Raw genomic sequence first — 26,733 nt, forward strand, 5'->3', positions numbered from 1 at the left:
AGTTAACTTGGAAAAATATTTCTTTTCAATGGTCTAATGCTTGTAAGGAATGCTTTAAGAATCTTAAGAATTTGTTGACCTCAACTCCTCCTATCTTAACTTTGCTTAAGGAGGGCATGATTTTTGTGATGCTTTTGGTGTTGGGTTAGGTGTTGTGTTGATGCATGAGGGTAAGGTGATTTTATATGTTTCTCATTAGTTGAATCCCCATGAGAAGAATTACCCTACCCATGATTTGGAGTTGTTCATGTTTGTATTTGCTTTGAAGTTGTGGAGGCACTACTTGTATGTAATCTATTTGAGATCTTCTAGGATCATCATAGCCTGTAGTATTTCTTCACCTATTGAGATCTTAATATGAGGTAGTATCATTTTCTTGAGTTGCTTAAGGATTATGACCTTACTATTCTCTACCATCTGGCCAAGGTTAATATGTATGTGAATGCCTTGAGCTGAAAGTTGACTAGTCTAGGTAGCTTGGCATATCTTTTTACTTGAGATCTGGTGGTTTATTTCTGAGGTTATCCATTCCCAAGTTGAAATGGGAGAGAATTATTATGGACTTCATGACAGGGTTGCCTCATACTTTTTGTCATTCTGATAGCGTCTGGGTGTCTAGGTTTCTTTCAATGCTGAGATTGGCTCGTAATTAGTGAGATAGTGTGTCTCTATCGTGTAGCAGTGTCTATTATCTTATATAGATATTTGATTTTCACTTCTCACTTTTGGAAGGCATCTCAGGATGACTTGGGTACCTGGGTTTATTTTAGCACAACTTTCACCTCCAGTCCAGCATCAATCAAAGAAGACTATAAATTTATGAGGATATGCTCCGCGCTTGTGTTATGGACTTTGAAGGTCAGTAGGAACATCATCTAGCTTTGGCAGAGTTTGCATATATAGCTACCATTCTAGTATTGAGATGGCTCCATTTGAGGCCTTGTATAGTAAGCATTGTCACTCTCTAGTTGGTTGGTTTAATTTTTTGGAGGTTATACCTTGAGATATGTACTTGCTTCGCAAGTCTTTGATAGAGTTTTGGTTATTCAAGATAGACTCCGAGCAACCCAGAGTAGGTAGAAGAGCTATGCAAACTGTAGACTTCGTGCCTTAAAATTTAGTATTGGTGATCAGGTCCTCCTTCGTGTTTCACCTATGAAGGGTGTGATAAGATTTTGGGAATAGGGGCAAGCTCAACTCCAGGTAGATTGGCCCATTTGAGATCCTTAAGACTATTGGGGATGTATCTTTTAAGTTAGCATTGCCCCTAGATTTATTAGTTGTGCATTAAGTTTGTCATGTATCCATACTTTAGTGCTATACCCCTAATGAGTCTTATGTCATCGGTTGGGATTTAGTACAGTTAGATGAGAGGTTTTCCTTTGCTAAGGAGCCTGTCTCCATTCTAGCTAGGAAAGTTAGGTAGTTGCATTCTAGAGATATTTTGGTAGTTAAGGTCCAATGGAGACGTCGACCTGTAGATTAGACTACTTAGGAGGTCGAGTATGATATGTGTGGTAGTTATCCCTAAATTTTTGTTGATCCGGGTATTTTCCTTGCCTTTAGTTCGAAGACGAACTAGATACGTAGTGGTGGATATTTTAAGAGCTTGATTCTATGAAACATTTATTTTTTTGCAAATTGATAATTTTACACCTCCCTGTGATTGCAATATGATGTTTCTGGGATGTAGGAATGACTGGCATAATTTTTAATGCATTACAGTCTATTTTGTGTGAGTTTGTGGATTTTCGAGGTTAAAAAGGCTTTCTAGTTGATTTTGGTCAACTTTATTATTCTATGCGCCGAATGGCAAAACGAACTTCGCCAGCAAATCCAAAATGTCAATTTTGGGTTAGTAGCATGGTCGATTCAATTTTATGACTTTTATATCTCATTTCAATCCTTGATTTAGTAAATTATAAGTTCGGGTCTCGAAGTCAATTTTGTGAAAACAACCTATTTTCAAAAATCTTATCTTGCCATTGAGTTTGGAGTATCGAACTTGATAGAATAACACAGTTTGTTTCGTTGTTGATATTCTGAATGAAACCCGAAGGGTCGATGGATCCAAATTTTCAGGCGGTGCACGTAGCTAGTGCATTCGCTTAAGCACCCCTTCGGGTCGCTTAAGAAAAAACCCGCTTAAGTGACCAGGATGCTAGTTGGTATGTCTCTAAAGAAAGGCCTTCCCGCTTAACCGATGGCCACTTAAGCAAATGTCGGTCTGTTTAAGCGATGGCCGCTTAAGCAGATGTCGGTCTGCTTAGGCGGAGGGCTCAGGCTTGCCAGGTACCGAGAAAGTGATAGCCGCTTAAGTGGCACCTAGGTTGCCTTAAATACCTCTTTCTCGATTTTCCACCATTTTTTAGACTTTGAGCTTCAGGTTTTCGAGCTTTTGAATGATTTCTTCCATATTATAGATTGGGTAAGCACCAAAACTCAATTTCAATTATTTTACTTTGATTCTTATCATCTAAAGCTCGTTAAAATACGTTCAACAGTGAAATTTTTAAATTTTGGCCTAGATGGCCTAAAATGGTTTTCTTCAAATTTAAATCTCATTTTTAATCCATTTTCACTTGGGTTTTCTTCTATGGCTTCTTTGAATCATGAGTAGTGTATTTATAAACTAAACTTTTGGTTTTACCTTTTTTTTTGACCCATTTTGGGGGGTTCGTTTTGACCTCCGGCTCAAAAATAGGCAATATGGGTATTGTTGGCTTCCTTTTGACATATACATTCTATATTTTTATGTTTTAGTTGGCTTTGGAGTTGTTCCTGAGGGGAAGGCTTTATGAATGGATGCTTTTAGATTGGCATTTCTTTGTTTAAGATAGGTTATGGATTAACTTTCTTCAGGCCGAGTTGGATAGTTAATACTAATATAAAATCAGGATATTAGTATAGGCATTGATCATAAAAATTATGTAGTTTTGTTATGTGCTTGTGGGGAGCGATGTTGTTGTTATTGGTGATTTGAGACATTATTTGATCTGTGTGACCCGTGGGGGGGGTCTTATACTATGTTGTTGGCCTTGTGTTTATTTATTTGATTGTATTCTTCCTGGTGAAAATACCTATGTTGGGTGTATGTGGTATTAATGGCATATTACTTGCATATCTCATTCTAATGGTGCATGAATTATACCGGATCATGGATGGTTGGCTCATTAAGTGGATTCTAGCTCACGTGCTTGTGTATTTGATGGATTGAAATTCTCATTCTAGTTTTGTTGTAAGAATTACATCCTTATATCATATATACCATCATGAGGCATTGGTACCACTGTAGAAATACTAGTTTTCTGATGGAAATGTGACTCTTTTAAAAAACCTATGTCGATGATCATACGGTGGATAGGAGTTATAGATATTGGATTGGTATTTGTATTGGTTATTAGATTATATATGGGTTAAGCACCCCCATGGGTCCTACCTCAGGAGCAATGCTCGGTAGTGTGTACGGAGATTGTGCAACAACCTCGAACTTATCACAGCATCATTATCATTATTTTCATTCTTATAGCATTTCATACATTATGCACCTTCTTCATTGTACTTTCCTATTCAATTTGATGTCTATCTATTCTGTCCATACTTTTTGTACTTGTACTTGGTATATGTGCTTATATTTTAGAAATATTAGTGAAGACAATGTGAGCTACCATTTGGAATATTTTGTGATTGCAAGTGACATGCCTATAGTGTGTATTTTATATACCTTATTTTCTACTTTGTGCAGTCGGTCTATGATATCTACTGAGTACAAGTGGACTACACTCATTCCTAATGTGCCTTTCAGTACAGATCTAAGTATGAGTGCACCGCACGATAACTGAATTTCAGGTGGAGATTGGACACTTTTGAGTAGTGGCCGCTCTTTGCTTCTAGAGTCGACCTTCTACCAATCCTATCTAGTTTATGTCTTACTTTTTATTCAGCGATAGACTTGTATTTATTTTGGATTATCAATAGTATTTTCAAATTTCAAGTTGTTGTGGATTGTTCTTACACTGTGACACCAGGTTTTGAATGGTTTGTGATATTTATTATTGTTCAGACATTCGTTATCTTTTTCATGTACGGTTTGACTTTGTTCTAGGAGTCTCACCTTGGGATTCGCATTGTGATTTCTTTTATATATCAGTCTGGGTAATTGACTTACTTGTCAAGGCTTAGCCGTAGAAGTGTCATCATGACCCTTAGATTTTGGGTCGTGACAAGTCACTAATTCATATTTTCAGTCACTACCTTAACTAGTTTCAAGTCATTAGTACACATTTCAAGTAACTATACATAACCATTTCCAAGTAATTAGTTTATATTTTCACGTCGCTATCTTAACTATTTTCAAGTCGTTAGTACACACTTCAAGTAACTACGCTTAACCATTTTCAAGTCACTAATTCACATTTCTAGTCGCTACACATAACAATTTTTAAGTTACTAATTCACATTTCAAGTCACTACACCTAATCACTTTCAAGTTAATAATTCACATTTCAAGTAACTAGACATAATCATTTTCAAGTCACTAATTCATAGTTCAAATAACTACGCGTAACCGTTTTCAAGTCACTAATTGAAATTTCAAGTCACTATCCTTAACCATTTTCAAGTAACTAATTCACATTTCAAGTAACAACACTTAGTCATTTTAAGGTCACTAATTCAAATTTTAAGTCACTACCTTAACCATTTTCAGGTCATTAGTACACATTTCAAGAAACTACACTTAACCAATTTCAAGTCATTAGTTATATTTTCAAGTCGCTATCTTAACTATTTTCAAGTCATTAGTACACACTTCAAGTAACTACACTTAACCATTTTCAAGTCACTAATTTACATTTCAAGTGACTACACTTAATCATTTTTCAAGTCAGTAATTCACATTTCAAGTCACTACACTTAATCATTTTCATGTCACCAATTCACATTTCAAGTGACTACACTTAATCATTTTCAAGTCGCTACACTTAACCATTTTCAAGCTACTAATTTATATTTCAAGTCACTGTAGTTAACTATTTTCAAGTCACTACACTTAATCATTTTTTAAGTCACTATTTCACATTTTCAAGTCGTTATACTTAACCATTTTCTAGTCACTTATTCACATTTCAATTGACTACACTTAATCATTTTCAAGTCACTACACTTAACCATTTTCAAGATACTAATTCACATCTCAAGTCACTATAATGAACTATTTTCAAGTCACTAATTCACATTTCAAGTCATTACATTTAACCATTTTTAAGTCACTATTTCACATTTTCAAGTCACTAAACTTAACCATTTTCTAGTCACTTATTCACATTTCAAGTCACTAGACTCAATTTTTAAGTCACTAATTCACGTTTCAAGTAGATACACTTAACCATTTTCAAGTCACTAATCAACATTTAAAGTAACTACACTTAACCATTTTCAAGTCACTACACTTAACCATTTTTAAGTTATTAATTCACATTTCTAATCGCTACACTTAGTCATTTTCATGTAGTTAGTACACATTTTCAAGTCACTGCACTTAACCATTTTCAAGTCTTTAGTTCACATTGTCAAGTGGTATACACTTAACCATTTTCAAGTTGCTAGTTCATGTTTTCAAGTCACTACACTTAATCATTTTCAAGTTACTAGTTCACATTTTCAAGTCACTACGTTTAACCATTTTCAACATCAAGTTAACAATTTTAAGTTACTATATTTATCCATTTTCAAGTCACAATTTTATAATTTCAAGTTACTACATTTAATCATTTTCTAGTCACTAGTTTAAGTTATCAATTCTAGTATAAGTCAAACAATTCAACACACTCAATAGAGTAAATAAGTAGATGTGTCGCATGTCCCTCTTGCACCATATAATCATCACAAACCTATAGCTTTCAAAGCCTTCTACAATAAATAATCTCACCATAACACTACATTTAAAGACATGAATATAAAAAAATAGAGAAAAATCAATTTACCTTTAATTGGCCTAAGTTGAAGAGAAATAGATAAGTGGTCAGTGTAGAATAACAAAGCAAACTGAGATGTAGTGAAAGGTACTAAAATATTTCAAAGTTCAAGTTTGAGAAATTCTTCAAATAAATTAATGTTCCAAAATTAACTCCACCTATGTGACTTTTGAAAATACATAATCAATTCCAACTATGTGAGATTCACAAAGGTAAATAAGTAATATTGCATAAATAAATAAATTAGGCATAAAATAATACATGAGGTAAAAAAATGAAGAAGCATTTCAACTCTAGAACCTAATTGAACGAAACTAGCAAGGAAATAATGTAAAAAAAAAAAAAACTAAAGAGAGAAAAGAAAATTACTACAGACCAGTGGCCAAGAACGACAATCAAAAACTGAACGACATCGATCGAAAGATACTACCGCAAGTGTTTCTCTTACTACGTCCACCAAAAGCTTGAAGGTTTCCTCACTATTGTCGGTGTTTTTGTTGTTGCCTGTGTTGTTATTGATGTTGGTGTCATTATTTTTGTTAAAGGCAGTATATTGATATAGGATTGTTTTTGTCGATGTTGTTGTATATCGGGTAATTAGAAAAGGGGTTGTAGTATATCGGGTAATTAGAAAAGGGGTTATAAGGGTGATAGGCCGAACAGGCTAGGCGGTAGTTGGGTTGGGTTAAGTTCTTAAAAAATATTGAAAAAGTCAACTACAAGTGGTCGATTCTTACTTAAAAAGTTAAATTATTTAAAATTGACAACAAATGGTTAGTTTTTAATTAAAAAATAAAAAAAGTATAATAAATTGTATAATATTTATAATAACATACAATATAATTTACATAAATTAGATAAATATTTAATTCATTATCACTTTAACAAGAGTAGTATAATTCCTCAATCACATAATAATATCAATGTATTTCATATACTAGGATGATTTTTTGGTTAATTAGGTTTTAAATCTATATTATATACTATGCAATACGAAGTATTTCATGTATGATCTGATGAATTAGTTAATTAGCTTACATTATTATAACTTCAGTAGTATATTATTACCTCGATTGTCTGATATCAACATATTATTCAATATACTTGGATAGATTCAATTAGCTATAGCTTTTGACTATTATGTATATCACATACGTATATATACATGTACTTAATTGACTATCAACTTCTGAATACACACAATAAGCAATCACAAACACGAGTATATATATATATACTAGTCAAGTGTACGTGTTTTGCACGTGTGTCTTACGGCAAAAAAGAATTGAAAAATAGTCATCCACGTTAAAATTTTTATAACTATTTAAATTATATAAACTAATATGCATCTCAAAAAAATTGGACATGCAATTCTCTATCAAGAATAGATTATAATTTATTATTGTAAACTTCAAGTTTATACTAAAATTTGAGAAAACTTACCTCAAATCACAAGCAAATTTATCTCTTTAATCATAGATACTATAACAATTGTCTATTAAGAATTTATTATTGAAAATTTCAAAAATATACTAAAATTTTAAAAAACATACCTCAAATCATAAGCAAATTTATATCTTTAATCTTAACTATTACCGTGACAGAATAAGAATCTAAAATTAAAAGACTTTTTATATAGAAGTAGAGGATTCATAAACCAAAAAGAACACTAATTAATATATTAGAAATATTTTATATATTCATATATTTTAATAATTATTTTCCATAAAAATAATTTTCTTAACTTAAAAAACTAACTTTTCCCATAGATTTAAGAAAAATCAACAGTTTGCCTACGATACAAAACCAATATTATTCGTAAAATATGTACACAACATTAAGAAAATGAACCTTTTCCCATAAAAATAGGAAAATTCAGCAAATTTTACACCTAATAAACTTCTTCTATATTTATTTTTCAATATATTCATTATAGTTAGTATAAAAAGATAATTTTATCTATTACAAGGACTTTTGATGAAAGGCAAAAAGTTCAAATCATTTTTCTGAAGGTCTTCACACTTTTAATACATTATAGATATAGATATAGATTATAAATATATTATCTCATAATACAACACATTACTTATGCTCCAATGAATTTTCAGTTACTATTAGCTTACATTATTATAACTCCAACAATATATTATTACCTTGATCATATGATATCAACATATTATTCAATATACTTTGATAGATTCAGTTAGCATTTGACTGCCATGTAAATAACTACATATATATACATATATATGTATATATATACATACATACATACATACATACATATATATATACACAAACACACCATTGACTATCATCTTCTTAATACATACTATATACATCACATACACGAGTATATTACCTTGTAGTACAACCTATTTCATATATACTCGAATGAATTATCGATTAATTTAGCTTACATTATTATAGCTTCAACAATATATTATTACCTCAATCGTATGATATCAACATATTATTCAATATACTTAGAGAAATTCAGTTAGCTTTTGACTACCACGTAAATAACTACATGAGATATGTGTGTGTATATATATACTCGATGGACAATATGATTGCATATTGCAATGTAAGTAAAAAAAATGAACCATATATTTTATGTTATTTATTTATTTTAATTATTATATTTAATATTTTTTAATATTATAAAGTATTTTTTTATCAACAACCGGCCATAAATGCTAGGTGTTTCTTAATTGTTTTTTACAAAAACTGAACAGAAGTGGTCGATTTTATAATTTCAATTAAATTTTTTTATTAATTAAAAAATCGACTACATGTGGTCGATATAATTAAAAAATAATTAATATATTTTAAAAGCATATTGTGTTTTACATTTTTTATTTATTTCATTTATATTAAATTTTTTGAAAACCCAAAAAGACCATATGTGGTCTATTTATTTAATATTAATTACTTTTTATTTGTTTAAACTTAATCAGACACATGTGGTTGGGTTTTAATAAAAAAAAAAATTAATATATTGCTTAAAAATTTAAAATGAATTTTGAAATGATTATTTTATTTATTTTTTGATATTATCCACCACAAGTTGGTGAATTATTTTTTTCGGATTAATTTAATTAGATTCCTGTGATTTTAAAATATAAAGTAACCACTTGTGGTTGGTTTTGGATAAAAATTATTTTTTTAAAAAAATATTATTAAAAACTGATCGCTTGTGGTTGATTTTTACCGGCCACCAACCATGGTCGATTTCTTGTGGTAGGTTTCCTTCTTTTTTTATAGTGACTGTTTCATAAAGAAAATGAAACACTTCTATAAAAATTTTCTCCATGAACACGGGCCGGAGAGGAGAGTTGAGATTTAGATTGAGATATGAGATAGAGCATATAGATTATGAACCCCTCATGGATCCTACCTGGTAGCTGCTAGCTCAGTAGGTGTATATAGAAAGTCATGCAATGGCTTTCACCATTCATCCTATCCACACTGCATTGCATTGCATTCTGCATACGCATCTGGCACGTCTTTCTTAGTTGCCTTAACTTGTGTATAGTTTCAGTGTATTCTTCTTTTATGTTTATTTTGTTCTTTTTCTGTGTACTTATATATTTTAGAACTATTAGCGAAGACGGTGTGAGCTACCATTTGCGACTTTTTTGCTTGCAGGCGACGTGCTCATAGTATATTTTACTTATTTAATTTTCTACTTTGCTTAGTCCACCTATGATACCTACTGTGTGCAAGTTTGCTCCGTCGTCCTATGATATCTACTGAGTACAAGGGGACTATACTCACCCCTACTGCGCTCTTTCGGTGCAGATCCTAACTCGAGTACGACTCACTGTGGTTGATCATATTTTTCTGATGTCGTCATTGATGTACTGGGTTGCTCTAGAGATCAGAGTCGACTTTTGGACCTCTTGTTACCTTGTAATGTCTTTACTTGTCTTCGGAGACAGACTTTGCATTTTCCTTGTATTCAAATGAAGTATTAGATATTCTACACTTTTGACACTGTCTCTTGAGGTTTTTATTTTATTTTTTTCAGATTGTCGTTCGTTTATAGTGTTGATTTGACTTCGTTCTAAAAGTCTCGCCTTAATTATTTTTCGTGTTTCCTTTATCAGTTTGAGTGATCGGCTTACTTATTAAGGTTAGAACGTGATAAATGTCATCATGACCTAGTTCATGGATCATGACAACCTCTTTAGTAATCGTTGCCCTAGGGATGAAAGAGTTAACAAAACTTGAACCTAGCAAACAAATCAATATTAGGAAAGAGAAAAAAAAATGAAAATAGGACAGTCAGCCGGTTATCGGAACAACTTCAAATTGCAATTGCATGAATATTACAACTTTTAGAGTCTCAAATACAAAATTGAATAGAAACAAATTAACGTCAGAGGAAAAGAAATACGTCCAAACATTAGGATGAGAAGGGAAATGAAAGAAAACCAAATGGGCACGAGAACCTTGCATGAAGATTGTAGGTCTTTAACTCAGACCCAACACAATTAAAATAAAGAAGCTCATAAAACATTAATCAAGTTCAGTTGGTCCAAACATATTGATCATCAACAAAATAAAAACATGAAATTAACATTGATCTATGTTAACAGAATTTCTCAAATATTTAGTCCACGTCGTCCTAATTATTTTCTCAATCATTCCACATTGAGAAAACACCAGTATTTGATCCTTGAACTGACTCTCCAGACCAACCATTGTAACTTCCGGAAACTGGCATGTTATCATAATCAACTTTTACAAGTGCAACTTCCTCATGAGCATTTCCTCCTCCATTATCTGAAATTGAATGTGAACTTATTCCACCTAGTCCAGAGGAATTACCAAAATACCCTCCAGTACTATAACTTCCACTAGAACTACCTTCACTGTTCATCAACCCATGCAAGAAGACGGGATTATTCTGGAGATAATTGTTGTAGAGTTGATGAGAACTATTCTGAAGTTGAAGTTGAGTCTGGAGATAGTTCTGGTGAAAATGGGACGACGATTCTTGAATATTGTACTGTGAAATATCATGGTTTTGGAGAGTCAACAAGGGTTGAGAATCAAAGGGTTGTTGCTGCATTAAAGGATAAGCTTGTAAAGCGGTTGAGTTTCCATATTGAAAACTTGAATTTAGGGCCATCATTTCTTGATCTCTCTTTCTTGAAGATTCAAGAGCTTGTGCTTCTTTTAACCTTTTTGCTGCACCTCCTCCAATTGGGAGAGTATTGCTTTCCAGTATGGATTTCACATCGTAACGATTCATATCGAAATTAGTCACTGCATTTAACCCTCTGAATTTTATTGCTGCTATATCGTATGCTTCTGCTGCTTCCTCCTCAGTAGCTGCATGCAACATTCTCTTAAAATTAGAATGGCCACTTTTGCAAGGTTAAAAAGTAGGGATTTAACTTGCATACGTAAAGAATTTTTAATCTGCACCGGTTAGAACAGGAAACGGGTAATTTCTAAGTTATTAATCTGAATTTTATGGGTCACAGCATTTGTAGCAATCTTTTGGGTAACTTGATGAAGTAAATGTCATTTTACACTAGCTGACAGTGCGAAGTTCAACTATATAAAAGTATCTATAATTTTACATGTAACTTCAAATGAAAAGAGGAACCAGTTACCTGAATAATACTACCTCTATTATAGGATATCTCTCTATCCTTCGGGTTACATTTTAAAATGAAGAGTTCCTTCTTACAATTCATATTCTTAATCTGATCGATTAAATAATTTTTACATTATAATATACATGAACTGTATTTATTGAAGCATGTTAGTCATTATAGTATAGATTTGTAAGTCATTTTAATTAGGAAAGAGTTGGTTTTAGTAGGTCTTACTGAATGTTCCCAAGTAGAGGTCTTTGTTTCCAGCAACTCTTCCGATCCTTGCTTGCCATCTGCCATGCTGATGGTGCCTGCTACCAGATATGTCATGCGAGAAAACGAAGAATAAAAGATGAGAATAAAGAGAGGAGATTAAAAAAATTTCTTTTGTTCTTGCAAAAGTTTTTATTGTAGAAGGAAGAAAACAATACTATGAATACCTTGTAACACCACGATACATGGATGCACCCCTCGAGAAGCCACTACTCTTCCTGAATAAATAGCAAGAAAAAATTTCATGTCATGCGACGATAAGGGGCTAAAAAATTACAGTTTTATTTTTTATTACACTAATCTGTTGAACTTGAATTTAAAAAAGGAATTAAGCTTAAATATTCTACTCTAATAATATATAAATCTTTTTCATTACCAATGCATTACAACTTGTTATAGCTAGCTAGTAATCTGCCTCGTCTTATTTTTCGAGTTACTAACATACCTTTATGAAGATCACCTGTAGTTCTCTTTAAGTTGATATAACAGTGACAAAATTTGTTATACTATCAATATAAGAAATAAGATCTTACAATTAAAAATCTAAGGACAATGAAAATTTTAAATAGAAATAGACGTGGACTAAAAAAAGTTGTCAGTGGAAAGGTCAGTCTCTGCCAAATCTTCCGCTCCTATTTTGGTTCCAATAATTGGTTGCTATAATAGAACACTAGATTACTCGGACTATTTCGATTAAAATAGAAGGTCTAGAGCTAGAAAAAGTAACAGTAGATGGAATAATAGTAGCAATTTATAAAAGGACCGACCTTCTTATTGCAGCAACAAATTCTTGCCTTGTCATGTGCTTCATGTCTTCCAATTCCTTCTCATAGTTGCTAATCTATTCTCATTAAATAAAGAATTAATAAACATGACCATAACTAAATCAATGTTTTTCATCTAACATTTCATCTACAATATTATAAGGTTCTAAGTGAAGGTTAATTACTGGGAAATTAGTAGTGGTAGATGTTCCCCAGTATTTTAGTGCAGCAAGATCATAAGCCCTAGCCGCTTTCTCCTCCTTATCATACCCTCCTGCTCAAACCAAAATAAATAATAATGCGAGAAAAATTATGTTCTATGAAATAATCAAGTAAGTACTTGGAAGGAAAAATAATTAAAAGCTGGCCAAAAAAAGTGCTAAGCTGCTTACCCAAATACACTGCAAGTGAATAACAAGAGCAGCCACCCCAAAAATGATAGAGGAAAAGATTAGCAACAACTGATGAAAGAAAAGGAGATTTATTAAAAGCATAAATATAGAATATTTTTAGTAAAATTTCACCTTGACGACCCTTCCTTGATTGGCCTTCCCTTCTACAGCTATTGTCCCATAGATGTGCTTCATACCTTCCTGTCCATCTATGTCTACATTCACACCAAAAGAAATCATAAAATAAAAAGTTTCTCAATGACATAGGCTTGCATGAGGTTGACCAGCCAAAGTCTAAAATGAACCCAACCGCCATAGAAATAAAATGATGAGAAATAAGATGAAAAGAAAGGAACACTAATTTGTTTACAAGAATACTTTACCTTGTAACACCTCTATAAATTGATGTTCTTTGCCCAAACGTATCCAAAGTCCTTCTAGGTGCTGCTTCAACAATACTAGTATTACTATTTTCAGCACTAGCACTTGCGGTAGTAGCAGTGGCACTTGGACTAGCACTTGTTTCACTAGTTGAGCCTTTTCCACTCCCCATAGACAATGTCAAAGACTGAATATTACAAGCATTTTCTTGAAGATCATAGTTGCTTGCAGGAACAGCAGCTACAGCATTTTGCACTGGCATAAGGCTATTGTTTTGAAAGAGAAAATCCGAGTCATTTGCTTGGATTTCGTTGTAAGGGACTAAATCAGATTGGTTTTCAGATTTGTTCATTCCGAGAAAATCAGCCACCTTTGGAACTTCACTGCTTCCTTGTGTGTTGATTAAGTTCCATTCTGCAAAATAAATTCAAATTACTCATGAGATGGTCACACACGTCAACATGCAAAATAGACAAACGAATAAACGGTTGTTAAGAGTATAGTAGTACCTTGGCTTTGGAAGGGATTGTCAATGGTCTCATTCACTAACCCTAATGAAAAATGATGAGATTGGGTTGTTTGAAGATGGGGAGGTAAAGAAGAATGAGTGGGAGATAGAGGAAAAGATAGCCAGTTGTTTGAATTCATGGAGCCAATTTTTTTCTTGACAATTTCTTGAATTAAATGTCTTGTACCTATCGATCAATTCCTGCATATGCCCAAAGGGGAAAATAATTAATTATACAGAAGAACAAATCATAAATGCATTATTAGTAGCACATATATTCGTGTATGTACAATGGAAGTGACAAAGGAATGGATTACCCAAAAAAGTATGACGAGATTCTCTTTTTCTCTCACACTCTCTTTTTCTGTCACACGCTTTCTCCCCTTATACCTGTTTATCTTAAAGTTTCATCCAAGCACGAGGTTATAATAGGGAGAGAGAGAGGAGGGAGAGAAACGGAGAGGTCTAAAAGAGAAATACAGATTGAGAAAGAATGAAGTATTTAAATGCATGATTTCTTTACCCAACACTTGGTAGAGAATGGTCATTTTATTCAAATGAAGCTGACTGTGATCACCACATTCCAACACTTAAAACTAGGAATTGTAGAATATTGTTGGAGAGGGGACTTAGAGAGGATGTATACTTTACTTTTATCACTAATCCGTAATAGCAAATTAATCATAACTTTACCAAGTTATTTATTAATTAATAGTTATCGATCTTAGAGAATTATTTGTGTAACTATCTTATAACCGACTTGAATATGTAATATTCTTAGTTCGTCGATGTATAGAACTTAAATTCACTCTACAATAACAAGTTAGTTAGTACACGTCCTTCATATATAGTCATTTCACAATATTAGGTTAATGATCTAGCTTTTTTGAGATCAAAACTCAAAAGTGCCTTTTTATTTTAAAAAAAAAAAAAAACACAGAAAAATGTTTGGTGAAGATTTTGCGAGAAAGTACGTGCTTCTAAGAGTAGCAAAAAATATTTTCAAAAGCTAAAAAAATATTTTTTTTCCAAGAGTATTTTTTGAAAAACACTTAGGATGAAAATACACTTACAAAAGTATTATTGTTGTTCAAAATAATTTTTCTAAAATTGCTCTGCCAAACTTCTCATCAAAGTACTCTTCTATTAAACACTTACTAAAATTAGTTGATTTTCGAAGATTGATTAAAAAAGTTACTATAAACTATTAGCAACAAAGAGACAGCTATGTACTAGTAGTAAGTCTAATTCTAATATATATAATAGCATGAAAAATAGAGTAAGTACATATTGTAAGGGATTGTAATATATTTTTACAAAAATGTACAGTGTAAGCAACATACAAATTAGTAGGTCCATATTAAAAAGGCCACGAGTGTCTTACTAACAAAGCTGGTGGTCCTTTTAAGTCTTCGAATTAAGACAAACCTACAATACAATTCCAACTGGAAAGAATCCATTCTTTTTACCATCCCTCCACTCCCACCCGACCCTCTAACCCACACTAGCTAGTAGTACCCGCAAAACATAAACCACCAAATGGTAACCCTGAAATATTCAACAAATATCTCCAAGTTGGGTGCATTGGAACTCTCTTAAAATCCTCGTGGAATGTAATACATGACACCCCAAAGCCCAGCATTCCCACACTACACAAATCATCTCTCGTATACTAAAATATTTACAGTCCCACGTAAAGTTACCGTCCGCTCTCTTCTTTCACACGGGCAACCATTTGTATATTCATCCACACTAGTCAAAGTGTCAAACATGCTATTTTTCTCTAACCAAGCAAAACAATTGCCATTCGACTTCTACCTTAGGGAAAAAGAAAAATACACACAAATATATACATATTACAAATATAGAAATCCACCCAATATGTAGAATATGATTACGTATTATATCACTATGTTTCACAATTACACTACTATATCTCCCCGCCAATTCATCATTATGTTGCCCTACGTATCATTTAAGAGAAAGATATAATTATGTTTTACCATTTTATTTTCTTTTTCTAGTCAGACCAACAATTTACGAATTATAATGGAAAGGATGGTAAATGCAAATGTACTTCAAGACATCTTAGGAAACAAAACACCATATATTTCAGAAGTATTCAAATACCGCTCACCAAAACGAAGAGAATGTTTCGAAAGAACGGACTAGCAGGAAGTAAAGGAAAGGTCGTTGATTAAAGGTTGAATATTTTAGAAGATAAACCAGTTCTCTCAAAAAATGATCAACACTAGCCATGGATGATATATTCCTTTAAATAGATTAATACAAAACAAAAAAAAAATAAAATGTACGAAAGCAATCAATAAATATGGAAAAATTGTTGGAATACGATTTTTTAAATTGTAATGACATGCAAAAAATTTTGACTGTATAACGAGGCAGCACTCTAACCTATAATATGAGATTTGTCAACAGATATTTGAATTAAATCCGGCCTTAATTTAAATACCACACATTAAATGGGAGGAAAAAGAATAGATAACGGAATATGCCCACTCTTTGATTAAAAATGGTATTTATCCGAAAGTTAAAAGGCTTAAGGCCATAAGTATAAAGTATATTCTTTTAAAAATAATCACAAAAGTTGGTGTGGTGGTTTAGCACCTCACTCCTTAAGCAAGAGTTTAATGGAAAAAACTTTATGATCAGTTCCCTATCGCTTAATGCGCTAACCATAAAATTGAAGAATTAGACTCACGACTGTCGACTGTGAAAGTACGTTGGAAAACCAAAAAAAAAATATTCTTCTAAAAATAGTTCTAAGTGAACCGACATTTATTGCAATGTTTAATATAGGAGTGGATCTCTTTAAATGTGTAGCCATTAAAGAACCAATCAGGGAGTGGATCCCCGAGTAGAAGAGCAAGTAGAAGCCCTAATGCATGTGTACGGATATGAAATACAAAAAAATAATTAATAACATGCCTAATTTATCATAGTACCTAATAGATATTTATAATTTACAATTTAATTTGAAAAAAAGTAATTAATATAAAAAGTAAAACATGAAAAAAAAATTATTTCTTTTTAATTAATGAAAAAAAAAAAATCAAATTAAAAAATTTGAAACCAATAATTTGAGACGGAAGGAATACACTTTATATCACATATCCGACATATTAAATAAGTAATAAAAGTACTGCACAAGAGTAAAATTTACTTTTACGATATTTAAACCAATTAGTAGTTCCTCCATTTCAGTTTACTTAGCTCATGATTTATTTCAAATTATTATTTCAATTTCTTAAATTAAGAGAAGTTCAACATTTTCTTCTAATACTACTTTAATTATTAAAGGACTACATATGAATTAAGAAAAGTTTAACATTTTCTTCTAATACTACTACTATCATTACATGACTACATATAAAATTAAGAGAAGTTTAACTTTTTTCTTCAAATACTACTTCTATCAGTAAATTACAAATAATAAAATTAATTTAATAAAATAAAGTAATTACTCTATTCTAAAAAAAACAAAAAAAAGGTCTTGTCAATATGGGCTAAGTGAACTAAAACCGAGGGAGTAATATAAAAGAAGCTAGTAAATTGGAGAGAGATGAAGCGATTTTCATTTGGGTTTCCAAGTAGAATTCTGTTGACCGTCTAATTGGAAATCGCACTCGTCAAAAGATCAAACCGTATTTAAATTATTTAATTTAATGTTCTTTTTTTATACTTACATTATTAAATATTTCTTCCGTCCTAAATTATCCGTCTCAAATTGAGATGATACATTAATTAAAAAAATAATTAATAATATGTCTAATTTATCATAGTAAACTTATTAAATGGTGTTTATAATTTAATTTGAATAAAAAATAATTAATGCAAAAGATAATCATGGAGAAAAAAATTGTTTCTTATTGATTAATAAAAAAAATAAGTAAAATAAAAAAATCAAATTAGAAAATTTATGATGGATAATTTAGGACAGACTGAGTATTTGTTTTTGCAGTGCATGTCGACTGCAAACTAGAACATCATGCTGCTCTACACAACTCTCTTTGTTTCTGTGCCTTCTGTCTTCCACTCACAGGCCTATTCTCAGTCAAAAAACAAAATTTCAAAGAGCATCATTAATGATCAACCATCCCATACTTCAATTAACATTTCAATAAACTAAGTTAATTAGCATATGGTTAATTAAAGAACAAGTATATGTATTATTTCTGATATCCAGATGATATGCCGACCTGTTAGACTAATCTTCGTCAGGTGATCTGCAGACTCTGCCACGGAAAATCCTTGTGAAAGTCATTATTTTATAAACAATAATATTAGCTCTAATATAATGATATTATAAATTGTTTTTATTGTCAATGTAGTTTTACTTGTGATGTGACAGGTAATTCATTTTACCTTCGTTTAATATTTAATCCCACTTATTATGAAATATTTTAAGAACTTTTAAATGAACTTTTATAATGTAAGAGCAGGGGCGGACCCACGTGGTATTTTGGGGTTCATCGAATCCCCTCGGTAAAAAATTACGTTGTATATATAACGTAGAAAATTTATATTTATGTATATATATTACTCCCTCCGTTTCATAATAAATGAATTGTTGAATTTTGACACACATATTAAGGAAAAAGCATTAAAGACATATATTTAACACAATTTTTCATTTTTACCCCCAAAAAAAGAAAAAGTTAACCTTATAATATCTTTTCAAAAGTTAATTGGTTGTTAAATCATAAAGGCAAATTTGAAAAAAAATTTAATGATTCACTTATTTTAAAACACCAATAAATACCCCAACAATTCACTTATTCTGAAATGGAGGGAGTAATTTTGAACCACCTGAAAACAAGGTTGTTGGATAGCCCAGTGATTCTATGTCTGCTTCTTGAGTCGCTCCGTCAGCAAATGCTTTATTTTTTAAAATCTGTTTTGAACACAACTGCTATACCTTGAAATTATATTTTGTTGACGTATTCACACATTTATATTTTTATTTTTTCAAACCCCCTAAAATAAATTCCTAGATCCGCCACTGCGTAAGAGTACACATTTCATTTTTATTTTTTATGAAAAAATAATTTTGTAACATCATATCATAATAAGGGAAATGAACTTCCATTCTAATTCTGAGACTAATAAGTTTAACACATGGTTATTTATAAATCCCATTTTAATAAGAAGTCACTGAGTAGCCTGACATTCAATTTTTCTTAGATTGTTCGGAAACTCTGCTTCACGCTGTCTAACAGAGATTCTTTAGACAGTTTCTAAAAGCAAAATGTCCCTTTATTGACCGTGGAAGTACTAAAAAGTCTAAGCTTTAGTTTCCCACTACTCCAATAGAATTTTAATATAAGTTCAAATTCACACTTGAAGAATATTATAAGAAACATCCAAAGTTGACCGGAAAAATTCTGAATGATGCTCTAGTAGATGACATGAACAAAAAAAAGTAGGAACGGTAGAAGCAGTAGATGTAATTCTACTGCCTTTAAAGGAAAATACTAGATGGATCCCCCCACCTCCTCTCCATTTGGGGGTTACTGTTTCTACTTGTAAAAGTTTAAACACACAGTGTATGTAGCCCTATGTTTATTTGAAATATTGCAAACATATTGCTTTCTTTTCTTTTTACTTGACTTTTAATCTCTCATTATTAACATATGCACTCCAACACAAAAAGAAACATTGTGCATCTACATATAAAAGAGTAGCATAATACACAATATAGTAAGCAAAACCTTTTCTCTTTTTTTTTTTTTCTATATTTGGTACAGTAGCTAAACCCAAAGCTTCATTGGCTTACGTGTTTTATATGGAGTATTATATACTCCAAGAACTCTTTCTCTCGCTTTTGTTAATTAATTTCTTTAAGAAAATCGACAATTAACCTTTTTAACTGAACTGGATAAATCTAAAGAAAAAAAGATCTATATATGCAGATAGAGTAAAGTATAGATACTGAAAGAAATGAACTTTCGTCTTTCTGTTTATGAAATCTGACTTACCAGTAAAGAAGCTTCGTATCTTCTGAAAACAATCTCGTTCTTTCTTATTTTTTTCCTCTCTCAGTATCTGCAACAGTGCATGTATGGATAGTGTTGGAAAATGTGAAGAGAAGGGAAAAGGTTACAAAAGGTAGTGAGATTTGCTATAACACTAAGGGGTCGTTTGTTAGAATGTATAAGAAAAATGCTGAATAGAGTGTATTAGTAATGCTTGCATTAGTAATGTTGGTATTAATTGTGCTTGCATTAGTTATGCTGATATTATTTCTTATACACTGTTTGGTTTAATGTATTAAGGGTCGTTTGGTAGAGTGTATAAGAATAATGCAAAATATGATGTATTAATAATACTTTTATTAATAATGTTTGTGTTAGCTATGCTTGCATTAGTTATGCTTGTATTTTTCTTATGCAGTGTTTGGTTCAATGTATTAAAAAAAACAAGAATTACATAATTTCAAAAAAAAAAATTCTTTTACATAATACCCGCAGTATATATGTTGGAAAGGATGCGGAAATTTTCTTGAGGGGTAATAGGGTCTTTAAGCATGTTAATGCATGCATTAGATTCATTGCATTAGTAATATCATGGATTTTGAGGTATAAGTAATACACACCTCAATACACATAGAGTGTATAACTAATGCTTGCATTAATTATACATAGGGTAAAAAGGTATACCAAACAAGGTACTACTAATACACATTAAACTAATGCATACATTAACATTTTAATACACTCTACCAAAGAGTAATATATGTTTGTATAATTTTTATAAGAAAATATTTGTTGACAAAAATATCCTTTACCCTTTTTTTTTTGTTCTTTTATTAGAACTGATCGTGGAATTGGATATTTTAAGCTTGTTCCGTCTTCTTCATCTAACAACAAATTCTCAGACTTCAAATCTCTATCATAAACACCACGACTATGACAAAAATCAATTACAAATATCAACTGTTGAAAATAACCTCTTGCATTATCTTCCCTATAACTTCCCTTTAGCTGCTTTTTCAAACAATTCACTGCCTTTAACAAACACCATAGAAATATATATATATATATTCGTTTTACTTGCCATAACTTCATGAAGCTCAATAATACTTGAATGTTTAACCATTTTCATGATGGAATCTCAAACAAGTCAAAACTTCAATCTCAAACCCTTATTCCCTATATTCATAACCTCCAAAACAAAGAATCCAATTTCAAATCTATACCCAATAATCAAACATTCAATTCTAGTGGAGAAGAGTAATATCTCATTGAGGGAAGAAAGGAAGAAGGTGCAGTGAATATTACGTTACTTTTTCATGGCTAATATATTATAAAAAAGAAAGAAAAAAAACAGAGGCAAAGTGAAGAGAAGGCAAGGCAAAGTGCAGAGAAAATGACAAAATATTTTAGTAAGGATTTAAAGGGTAAATTTGTCACTTAACAAGCTAATACATGTATTAAAATGCTTTGTATTATTAATACCTAGAAAATGATGGTGTTAGTAATACATTACTTAATACACAAAAGAGTGTAACTAATGCAAACATTAGTTACGCATAGGCTAAAAAAATGAACCAAACAAGGTATTACTAGAACACAAGAATAATGCATGCATTAAATTTTTTAACACACTCGACCAAATGACCCCTAAGGCTAAAACAAAAGGACGTTTAAATTTTCTTCTTTCTTCTTTTTACTCCCTCCGTTTCACAATAAGTGAATTGTTGGAGCAATTTTAGTGTTTCAAAATAAGTGAATGGTTCACAATTCAAGGTAAATATTAGAATTTTTTTCCAAATCTACTCTTCATTAAATGTGTATTGGGAGTGATGTATCATGTGTCTTTGTTTTTTGAAGAGGGTAAAAATGAAAAAAAAATAATAAATTTATGTTTTTGCTTTTTTTTCCTTTATATGTGTGCCAAAATCAACAATTAACTTATTGTGGAACGGAGGGAGTAGTTTTGTACTCATTTTAACTTTTCTTTTTTTAGACCGTCTATGCCCCATGCCCTTTCAGGTTTTGCGACCAGGTTCGAAGAGACACAAATAACACGTGTCAGTTTCTCGGGCTTTACTTTGACTCATGTTGCCGGTTGCCCCAAAACACGATTAGTTTTTTTCCTTCTATTTTCTGTGTTATCCTTCATTGTAAAGGGTGAAAGATGGTTTCTTTTCCTCTTTGGAAACTAGCTTGCAATTTTTTAAAGAAGTTGTAATCACACCTATGTAGTGGGGTTTGATTAGATATGTAGTTTAAGGAAGAAAAAATATTTTCGAAGTTTATTTATAAATAAATAAAACTAATATTATTTATAAATAAAGAATTACAGTGGCATTTTTTTCGTAGAATAAATAATAGCATGACAGATAAATTTAAAAAAAAAAAAAGTAATTTGTCAGAGTTTGCCTATTTTGAATTTTTTTGTAAGTTGTAACTTGTAAGTATGTGTGATCACGCCTTAATAATAATTAAAAAATTTTCAAATAGTGAATGTTTTTCCTTAAAAAGTTAAAGTTGAATTTGTATCATGGTTTAAAGGATATTGGATTGAATTCATTATTAGATAAATAAAAAATATAGTAAATTAATAACATGCAATTAAATGAAAACATAAGTTAATGTAGCTTGATTATCCTGAATCCAAGGGTGTCTTTGATGAAGACATTTCAAGAATAACTTGGTTTGGTATAGCAAACATAAAATATAATATTGTAAAGTAAAATCCGAACAATGCAAATTAGAGAGAATATGTGGGTTGATGGAGTTAAAGCTGGTGACGATCGCTTGAAATCGTGAGTAGCTGAAGGACCGTCCAGCTAGAGCAGCAATGCTTAAATGAAACCTACAAGTTATCATGCGACGATAAATAGAATAAATTCGTAATAAAACTCAGAAAAAATCTTGATTCTTATATTCAAACAGGTGTTGTATTAAGCATTGGAGAATCTTGTTATTACATGATTGATTGAACAATCGTACATAGTTGCTCAACACCAACAGATGGATTTAATACATTAAATTCCTTAATTAACATCTAAAAAAATGTCTGTCATGATCCAGAATCGAGGTCATCATAATATCTATCATATCCCAATTTGGTAGGTAAGTCCAACACATAAAAGAGATAGAAATGTAGAAAAAAGTTAAATAATGTGAGACTTTAAACAAAGTCATGCCGGATATATGTAAACAATACTGAAACTGAAATAAATACAATTCTAGTGTCATAGAGTAAAGAGACTAATAAATGACATAGAATATAGCAATACACAACTTTGTCTCAGAAAAGTAAAATAAAGACAAGATAAATATATGATTAAGTCTGAAATAGTGCTCCAAATGAGGAGTTCCCCAGTGTTAGCCCATATGTTATTGGGCCTTTAGTTTATGGACCTTTAGGTTATTGGCTATGTATATATAGCCTACTCTTGTTTTAGTTAGTTTTATGCTTTTCAGATTATATTGTAAACCTTAGCCTTTCTTCCCTTCAATAAAGTTCTATTAACATGGTATCAAAGCTAGTTCGATCCATGTCCTTTGATTTGTTGGTTGAAGATTTTGTAGCAGGCACCTACTGCGCGGATCGAACTCCGCGGTGAGTTCGCTGGGTTTTTTTTTGAGGTGCTGCTGTATTCGTTTGCTATTTTCGTTGGGTTTTTTGGTTGGATTGATTCGTTGCTGTCTTCGTTTGCTGTCTGGTATTGTTCGTCTTTCGTTCTTTTGCTTGCTGCCATTGTTGTTCGTTCGGAATTGTTCAACCTAGGGTTTTGCATCTTCTTGTTTTTTTGAATTGTTTGTGTGTTGCTGTGTTTACAATGACTGGAAAGGATGATTCTCTCCAGTCCATTAGTACTCAATTAGATGGTAAGAACTATGCATATTGGAGTTATGTCATGAAGAATTTTCTTCGTGGGAAGAATATGTGGGGTTATATCACTGGAGTAAAACCAAGACCTATCGATGATAAAACTGAAAATTTTGATTTGTTGGTGGACTTATGGGAAACTAATAACTCCAAGATTATCACTTGGATCAACAATTCTGTAACTCAGTCAATTGGTATGCAATTGGCTAAGTATGACTCAGCAAAGGAGGTCTGGGATCATTTGGAAAGACTGTACACTCAGTCTAATTTTGCTAAGCAGTACCAGTTGGAGTATGATATCCGTGCTCTTCAACAGCATGATCTCAGTATTCAAGATTTTTATGCTGCCATGTCGGATTTGTGGGATCAATTGGCACTTACTGAATCAACAGAGTTAAAAGGTTTTGGGCCGTACATTGCTAGACGGGAAGAGCAACGCTTGGTTCAGTTTTTGATGGCACTACATTCTGACTTTGAGGGCCTACGTGGAACAATCCTTCATCGATCTCCCCTCCCTACTGTTGATTCTGTGGTTCATGAACTGATTACAGAGGAGACTCGTATCAAGTCTCAAGTGGATAAAGGGTCTAAAGTAACTACTACTCCTGTCGTGTTTGCTGCTTCAACTGATCAGTCTAGGCCACCACGTACTCAGACTCGACAATCTCCTAAAGTTGCATTTGATGAGTGTGCATTCTGCAAACAGAAAAATCATTGGAAGGCTCAGTGTCCGTTGTTACTTAACAAGGTCAAACAGCCTCAATCTGGGCAGCAACAGAAATATGGGCAGCAAAAGTATCCGTCACGCCCATCTGGTGCTCCTCCGTGGTCATCTCGTCCTCCACAGTTCGCTGCTGCTGCACCATCTGTAGATGTTGAGTCTGTTAGCACTATGCCACCTTCTGCGTTGGATCCCCAGGTTTTCGAACAGTTCAGACAGTTCTTCGTTTCTAATCCTACGGCCATGTCAGCATCTATGTCTCATTCGGGTTCAGTTTCTTCTAGTACCTCAGGTATTCCTTCCTCCTTGTGGATATTGGATTCTGGTGCGTCTCATCATATGTCCCCTCATTTGTCATCGTTTGGTTCTTTGTCACCCATTTCACCAATCTCTGTTATGTCCGCGAGTGCTGTACCTATGTCAGTCGAGGGTGTTGGTTCTGTTACTACCCCTCACATTGTCCTCTCTGATGTTTATTACATTCCCAAACTTGCTTTAAATCTTGTTTCGGTCAGTCAGTTGTGTAAGGCTGGTAATTGGGTGTTTTTTTCTGATTCTGTTTGTGTTATACAGGACCAACACACTCAGAGGGTGATTGGGACCGGCCGTAGGTTGGGGGAACTCTATGTCTTGGAGAATCTCAAAGTGTCTGTAGTTGCTGCCTCTAGCATAGATTTATCTTCTTTTCGTTTGAGTCCTTTGTCTTCTCAGTTTTATCTTTGGCATTCCAGATTAGGACATGTGTCAGTTTCACGTTTACGTTTTTTGGTCTCTAGTGGTGCTTTGGGTCATGTGAACACTAGTGATATTTCAGATTGTAGTGGTTGTAAACTGGCAAAATTTTCTGCCTTACCGTTTAATAAAAGTGTGTCTTATTCTGTTGCTCCTTTTGATATTATTCATTCTGATGTATGGGGACCAGCGCCAGTATCCACTAAGGGTGGATCGACCTATTATGTTTCGTTTATAGATGACTATACTCGTTATACCTGGGTGTATCTTATGAAACACAGATCTGATTTCTTTGGCATTTACAACAACTTTAGAGCCCTTGTTAAAACACAACATTCGGCTGTGATAAAGTGTTTCAGGTGTGACTTAGGGGGTGAATATACCTCTAATGACTTCACTCAGTTACTTGCCTCTGATGGTACCATACACCAGTCATCTTGTACCGACACTCCTGAGCAGAACGGTCTGGCAGAAAGAAAACATCGTCATATTGTTGAGACAGCACGCTCTTTACTTTTGTCTGCAGAGGTTCCTAGTATTTTTTGGGGAGAAGCAGTTCTAACTGCTGTATATGTGATTAATCGTATTCCTACTGCATTGACTTCAGGGATGTCTCCGTTTGAGAAACTATATGGTCACCCGCCGAATTATTCTGCATTACGAGTTTTTGGATGTACTTGCTTTGTTCTTCGTCCTCATGTTGAACGAAATAAGTTAGGGTCAAAATCAGCTATATGTGTGTTTTTGGGGTATGGTATTGGACAAAAAGGATATCGTTGCTATGATCCTGTAAGTCAGAAATTATATGTTTCACGACATGTCACTTTTTTGGAACATATTCCTTTTTATTCCATTCCAGCTAAAACCCATGATGTGACAAAGTCAGATATTCGGCTTATTGATCCCTTTGGGATTGACATAGAGGTTCCAGTTCCGGATTCATCCATGCCATCTGGTGTGCCACCTGATAGTGCTTCAGCCTCGCCTGTGCCTGAGTTTGCTCCTTCGACTGTTGAGACTGGAGACCCACCACCTCTGAGGAGGTCTACTCGACCTTGTAAGTCCACCAAACTGCCAGATTTTCACTATTCTACATATTCAGCCTCATTTGCTTCCTTTATTGCAAACATACATCATTTGTCTGAACCTGAGTCGTATAGAGAGGCTGTGTCTGATCCTCTTTGGCAGAATGCTATGGCTGAGGAACTTGCTGCTCTTCATCATACACATACATGGGATTTGGTTACTCTCCCACCTGGTAAGCATGCGATTGGTTGTCGATGGGTGTATAAGATAAAAACAAAATCTGATGGGTCTGTTGAGCGATACAAGGCAAGACTTGTGGCAAAAGGGTATTCACAACAATATGGTATGGATTATGAGGAGACTTTTTCCCCCGTAGCAAAGATGACGACTGTTCGCACTATGATTGCTGTTGCATCCGTTCGACAGTGGAAGATATTTCAGATGGATGTCAAGAATGCTTTTTTGAATGGTGATCTCCACGC

At 32.7% G+C, this 26,733-nt stretch overlaps 1 protein-coding gene across 3 annotated transcripts; it reads right to left on the reverse strand.

Moving 5' to 3' along the window:
- Positions 1-10,438: 10,438 nt before the first annotated feature.
- On the reverse strand, positions 10,439-20,126 carry LOC107856701 (AP2-like ethylene-responsive transcription factor PLT2). Of its 3 annotated transcripts, none has more exons than XM_047400305.1 (10): positions 19,908-20,126; positions 13,910-14,109; positions 13,403-13,814; positions 13,152-13,234; positions 13,020-13,028; positions 12,813-12,901; positions 12,631-12,704; positions 12,031-12,081; positions 11,825-11,904; positions 10,439-11,318 (listed from the first exon to the last, which is right to left on the reverse strand). In XM_047400305.1, the coding sequence occupies exons 2-10, from the start codon at positions 14,046-14,048 to the stop codon at positions 10,621-10,623; spliced, it is 1,635 nt and encodes a 544-aa protein (XP_047256261.1). In that variant the 5' UTR covers positions 14,049-14,109; positions 19,908-20,126; the 3' UTR covers positions 10,439-10,620. The 3 variants fall into 3 exon arrangements, with proteins under 3 accessions (XP_047256261.1, XP_047256260.1, XP_047256262.1); XM_047400304.1 differs by lacking the exon at positions 19,908-20,126 and adding an exon at positions 14,226-14,514; XM_047400306.1 differs by lacking the exon at positions 19,908-20,126 and adding an exon at positions 14,226-14,513 and having other exon boundaries at positions 11,825-11,901.
- Between the last annotated feature and the right edge of the window lie 6,607 nt (positions 20,127-26,733).

This window comes from Capsicum annuum, chromosome 11 (assembly GCF_002878395.1).
Source record: "Capsicum annuum cultivar UCD-10X-F1 chromosome 11, UCD10Xv1.1, whole genome shotgun sequence".
Taxonomy (NCBI): Eukaryota; Viridiplantae; Streptophyta; class Magnoliopsida; order Solanales; family Solanaceae; genus Capsicum; species Capsicum annuum.

Coding starts and splice junctions, on each gene's coding strand:
- LOC107856701 (XM_047400305.1), bottom strand. CDS start 14,048: ATGAATTCAAACAACTGGCTATCTTTTCCTCTATCTCCCACTCATTCT. Junction 12,705..12,812: donor CTACCACTACTAATTTCCCA/GTAATTAACCTT, acceptor TAATGAGAATAG/ATTAGCAACTATGAGAAGGA. Junction 11,905..12,030: donor ATGTATCGTGGTGTTACAAG/GTATTCATAGTA, acceptor CATATCTGGTAG/CAGGCACCATCAGCATGGCA.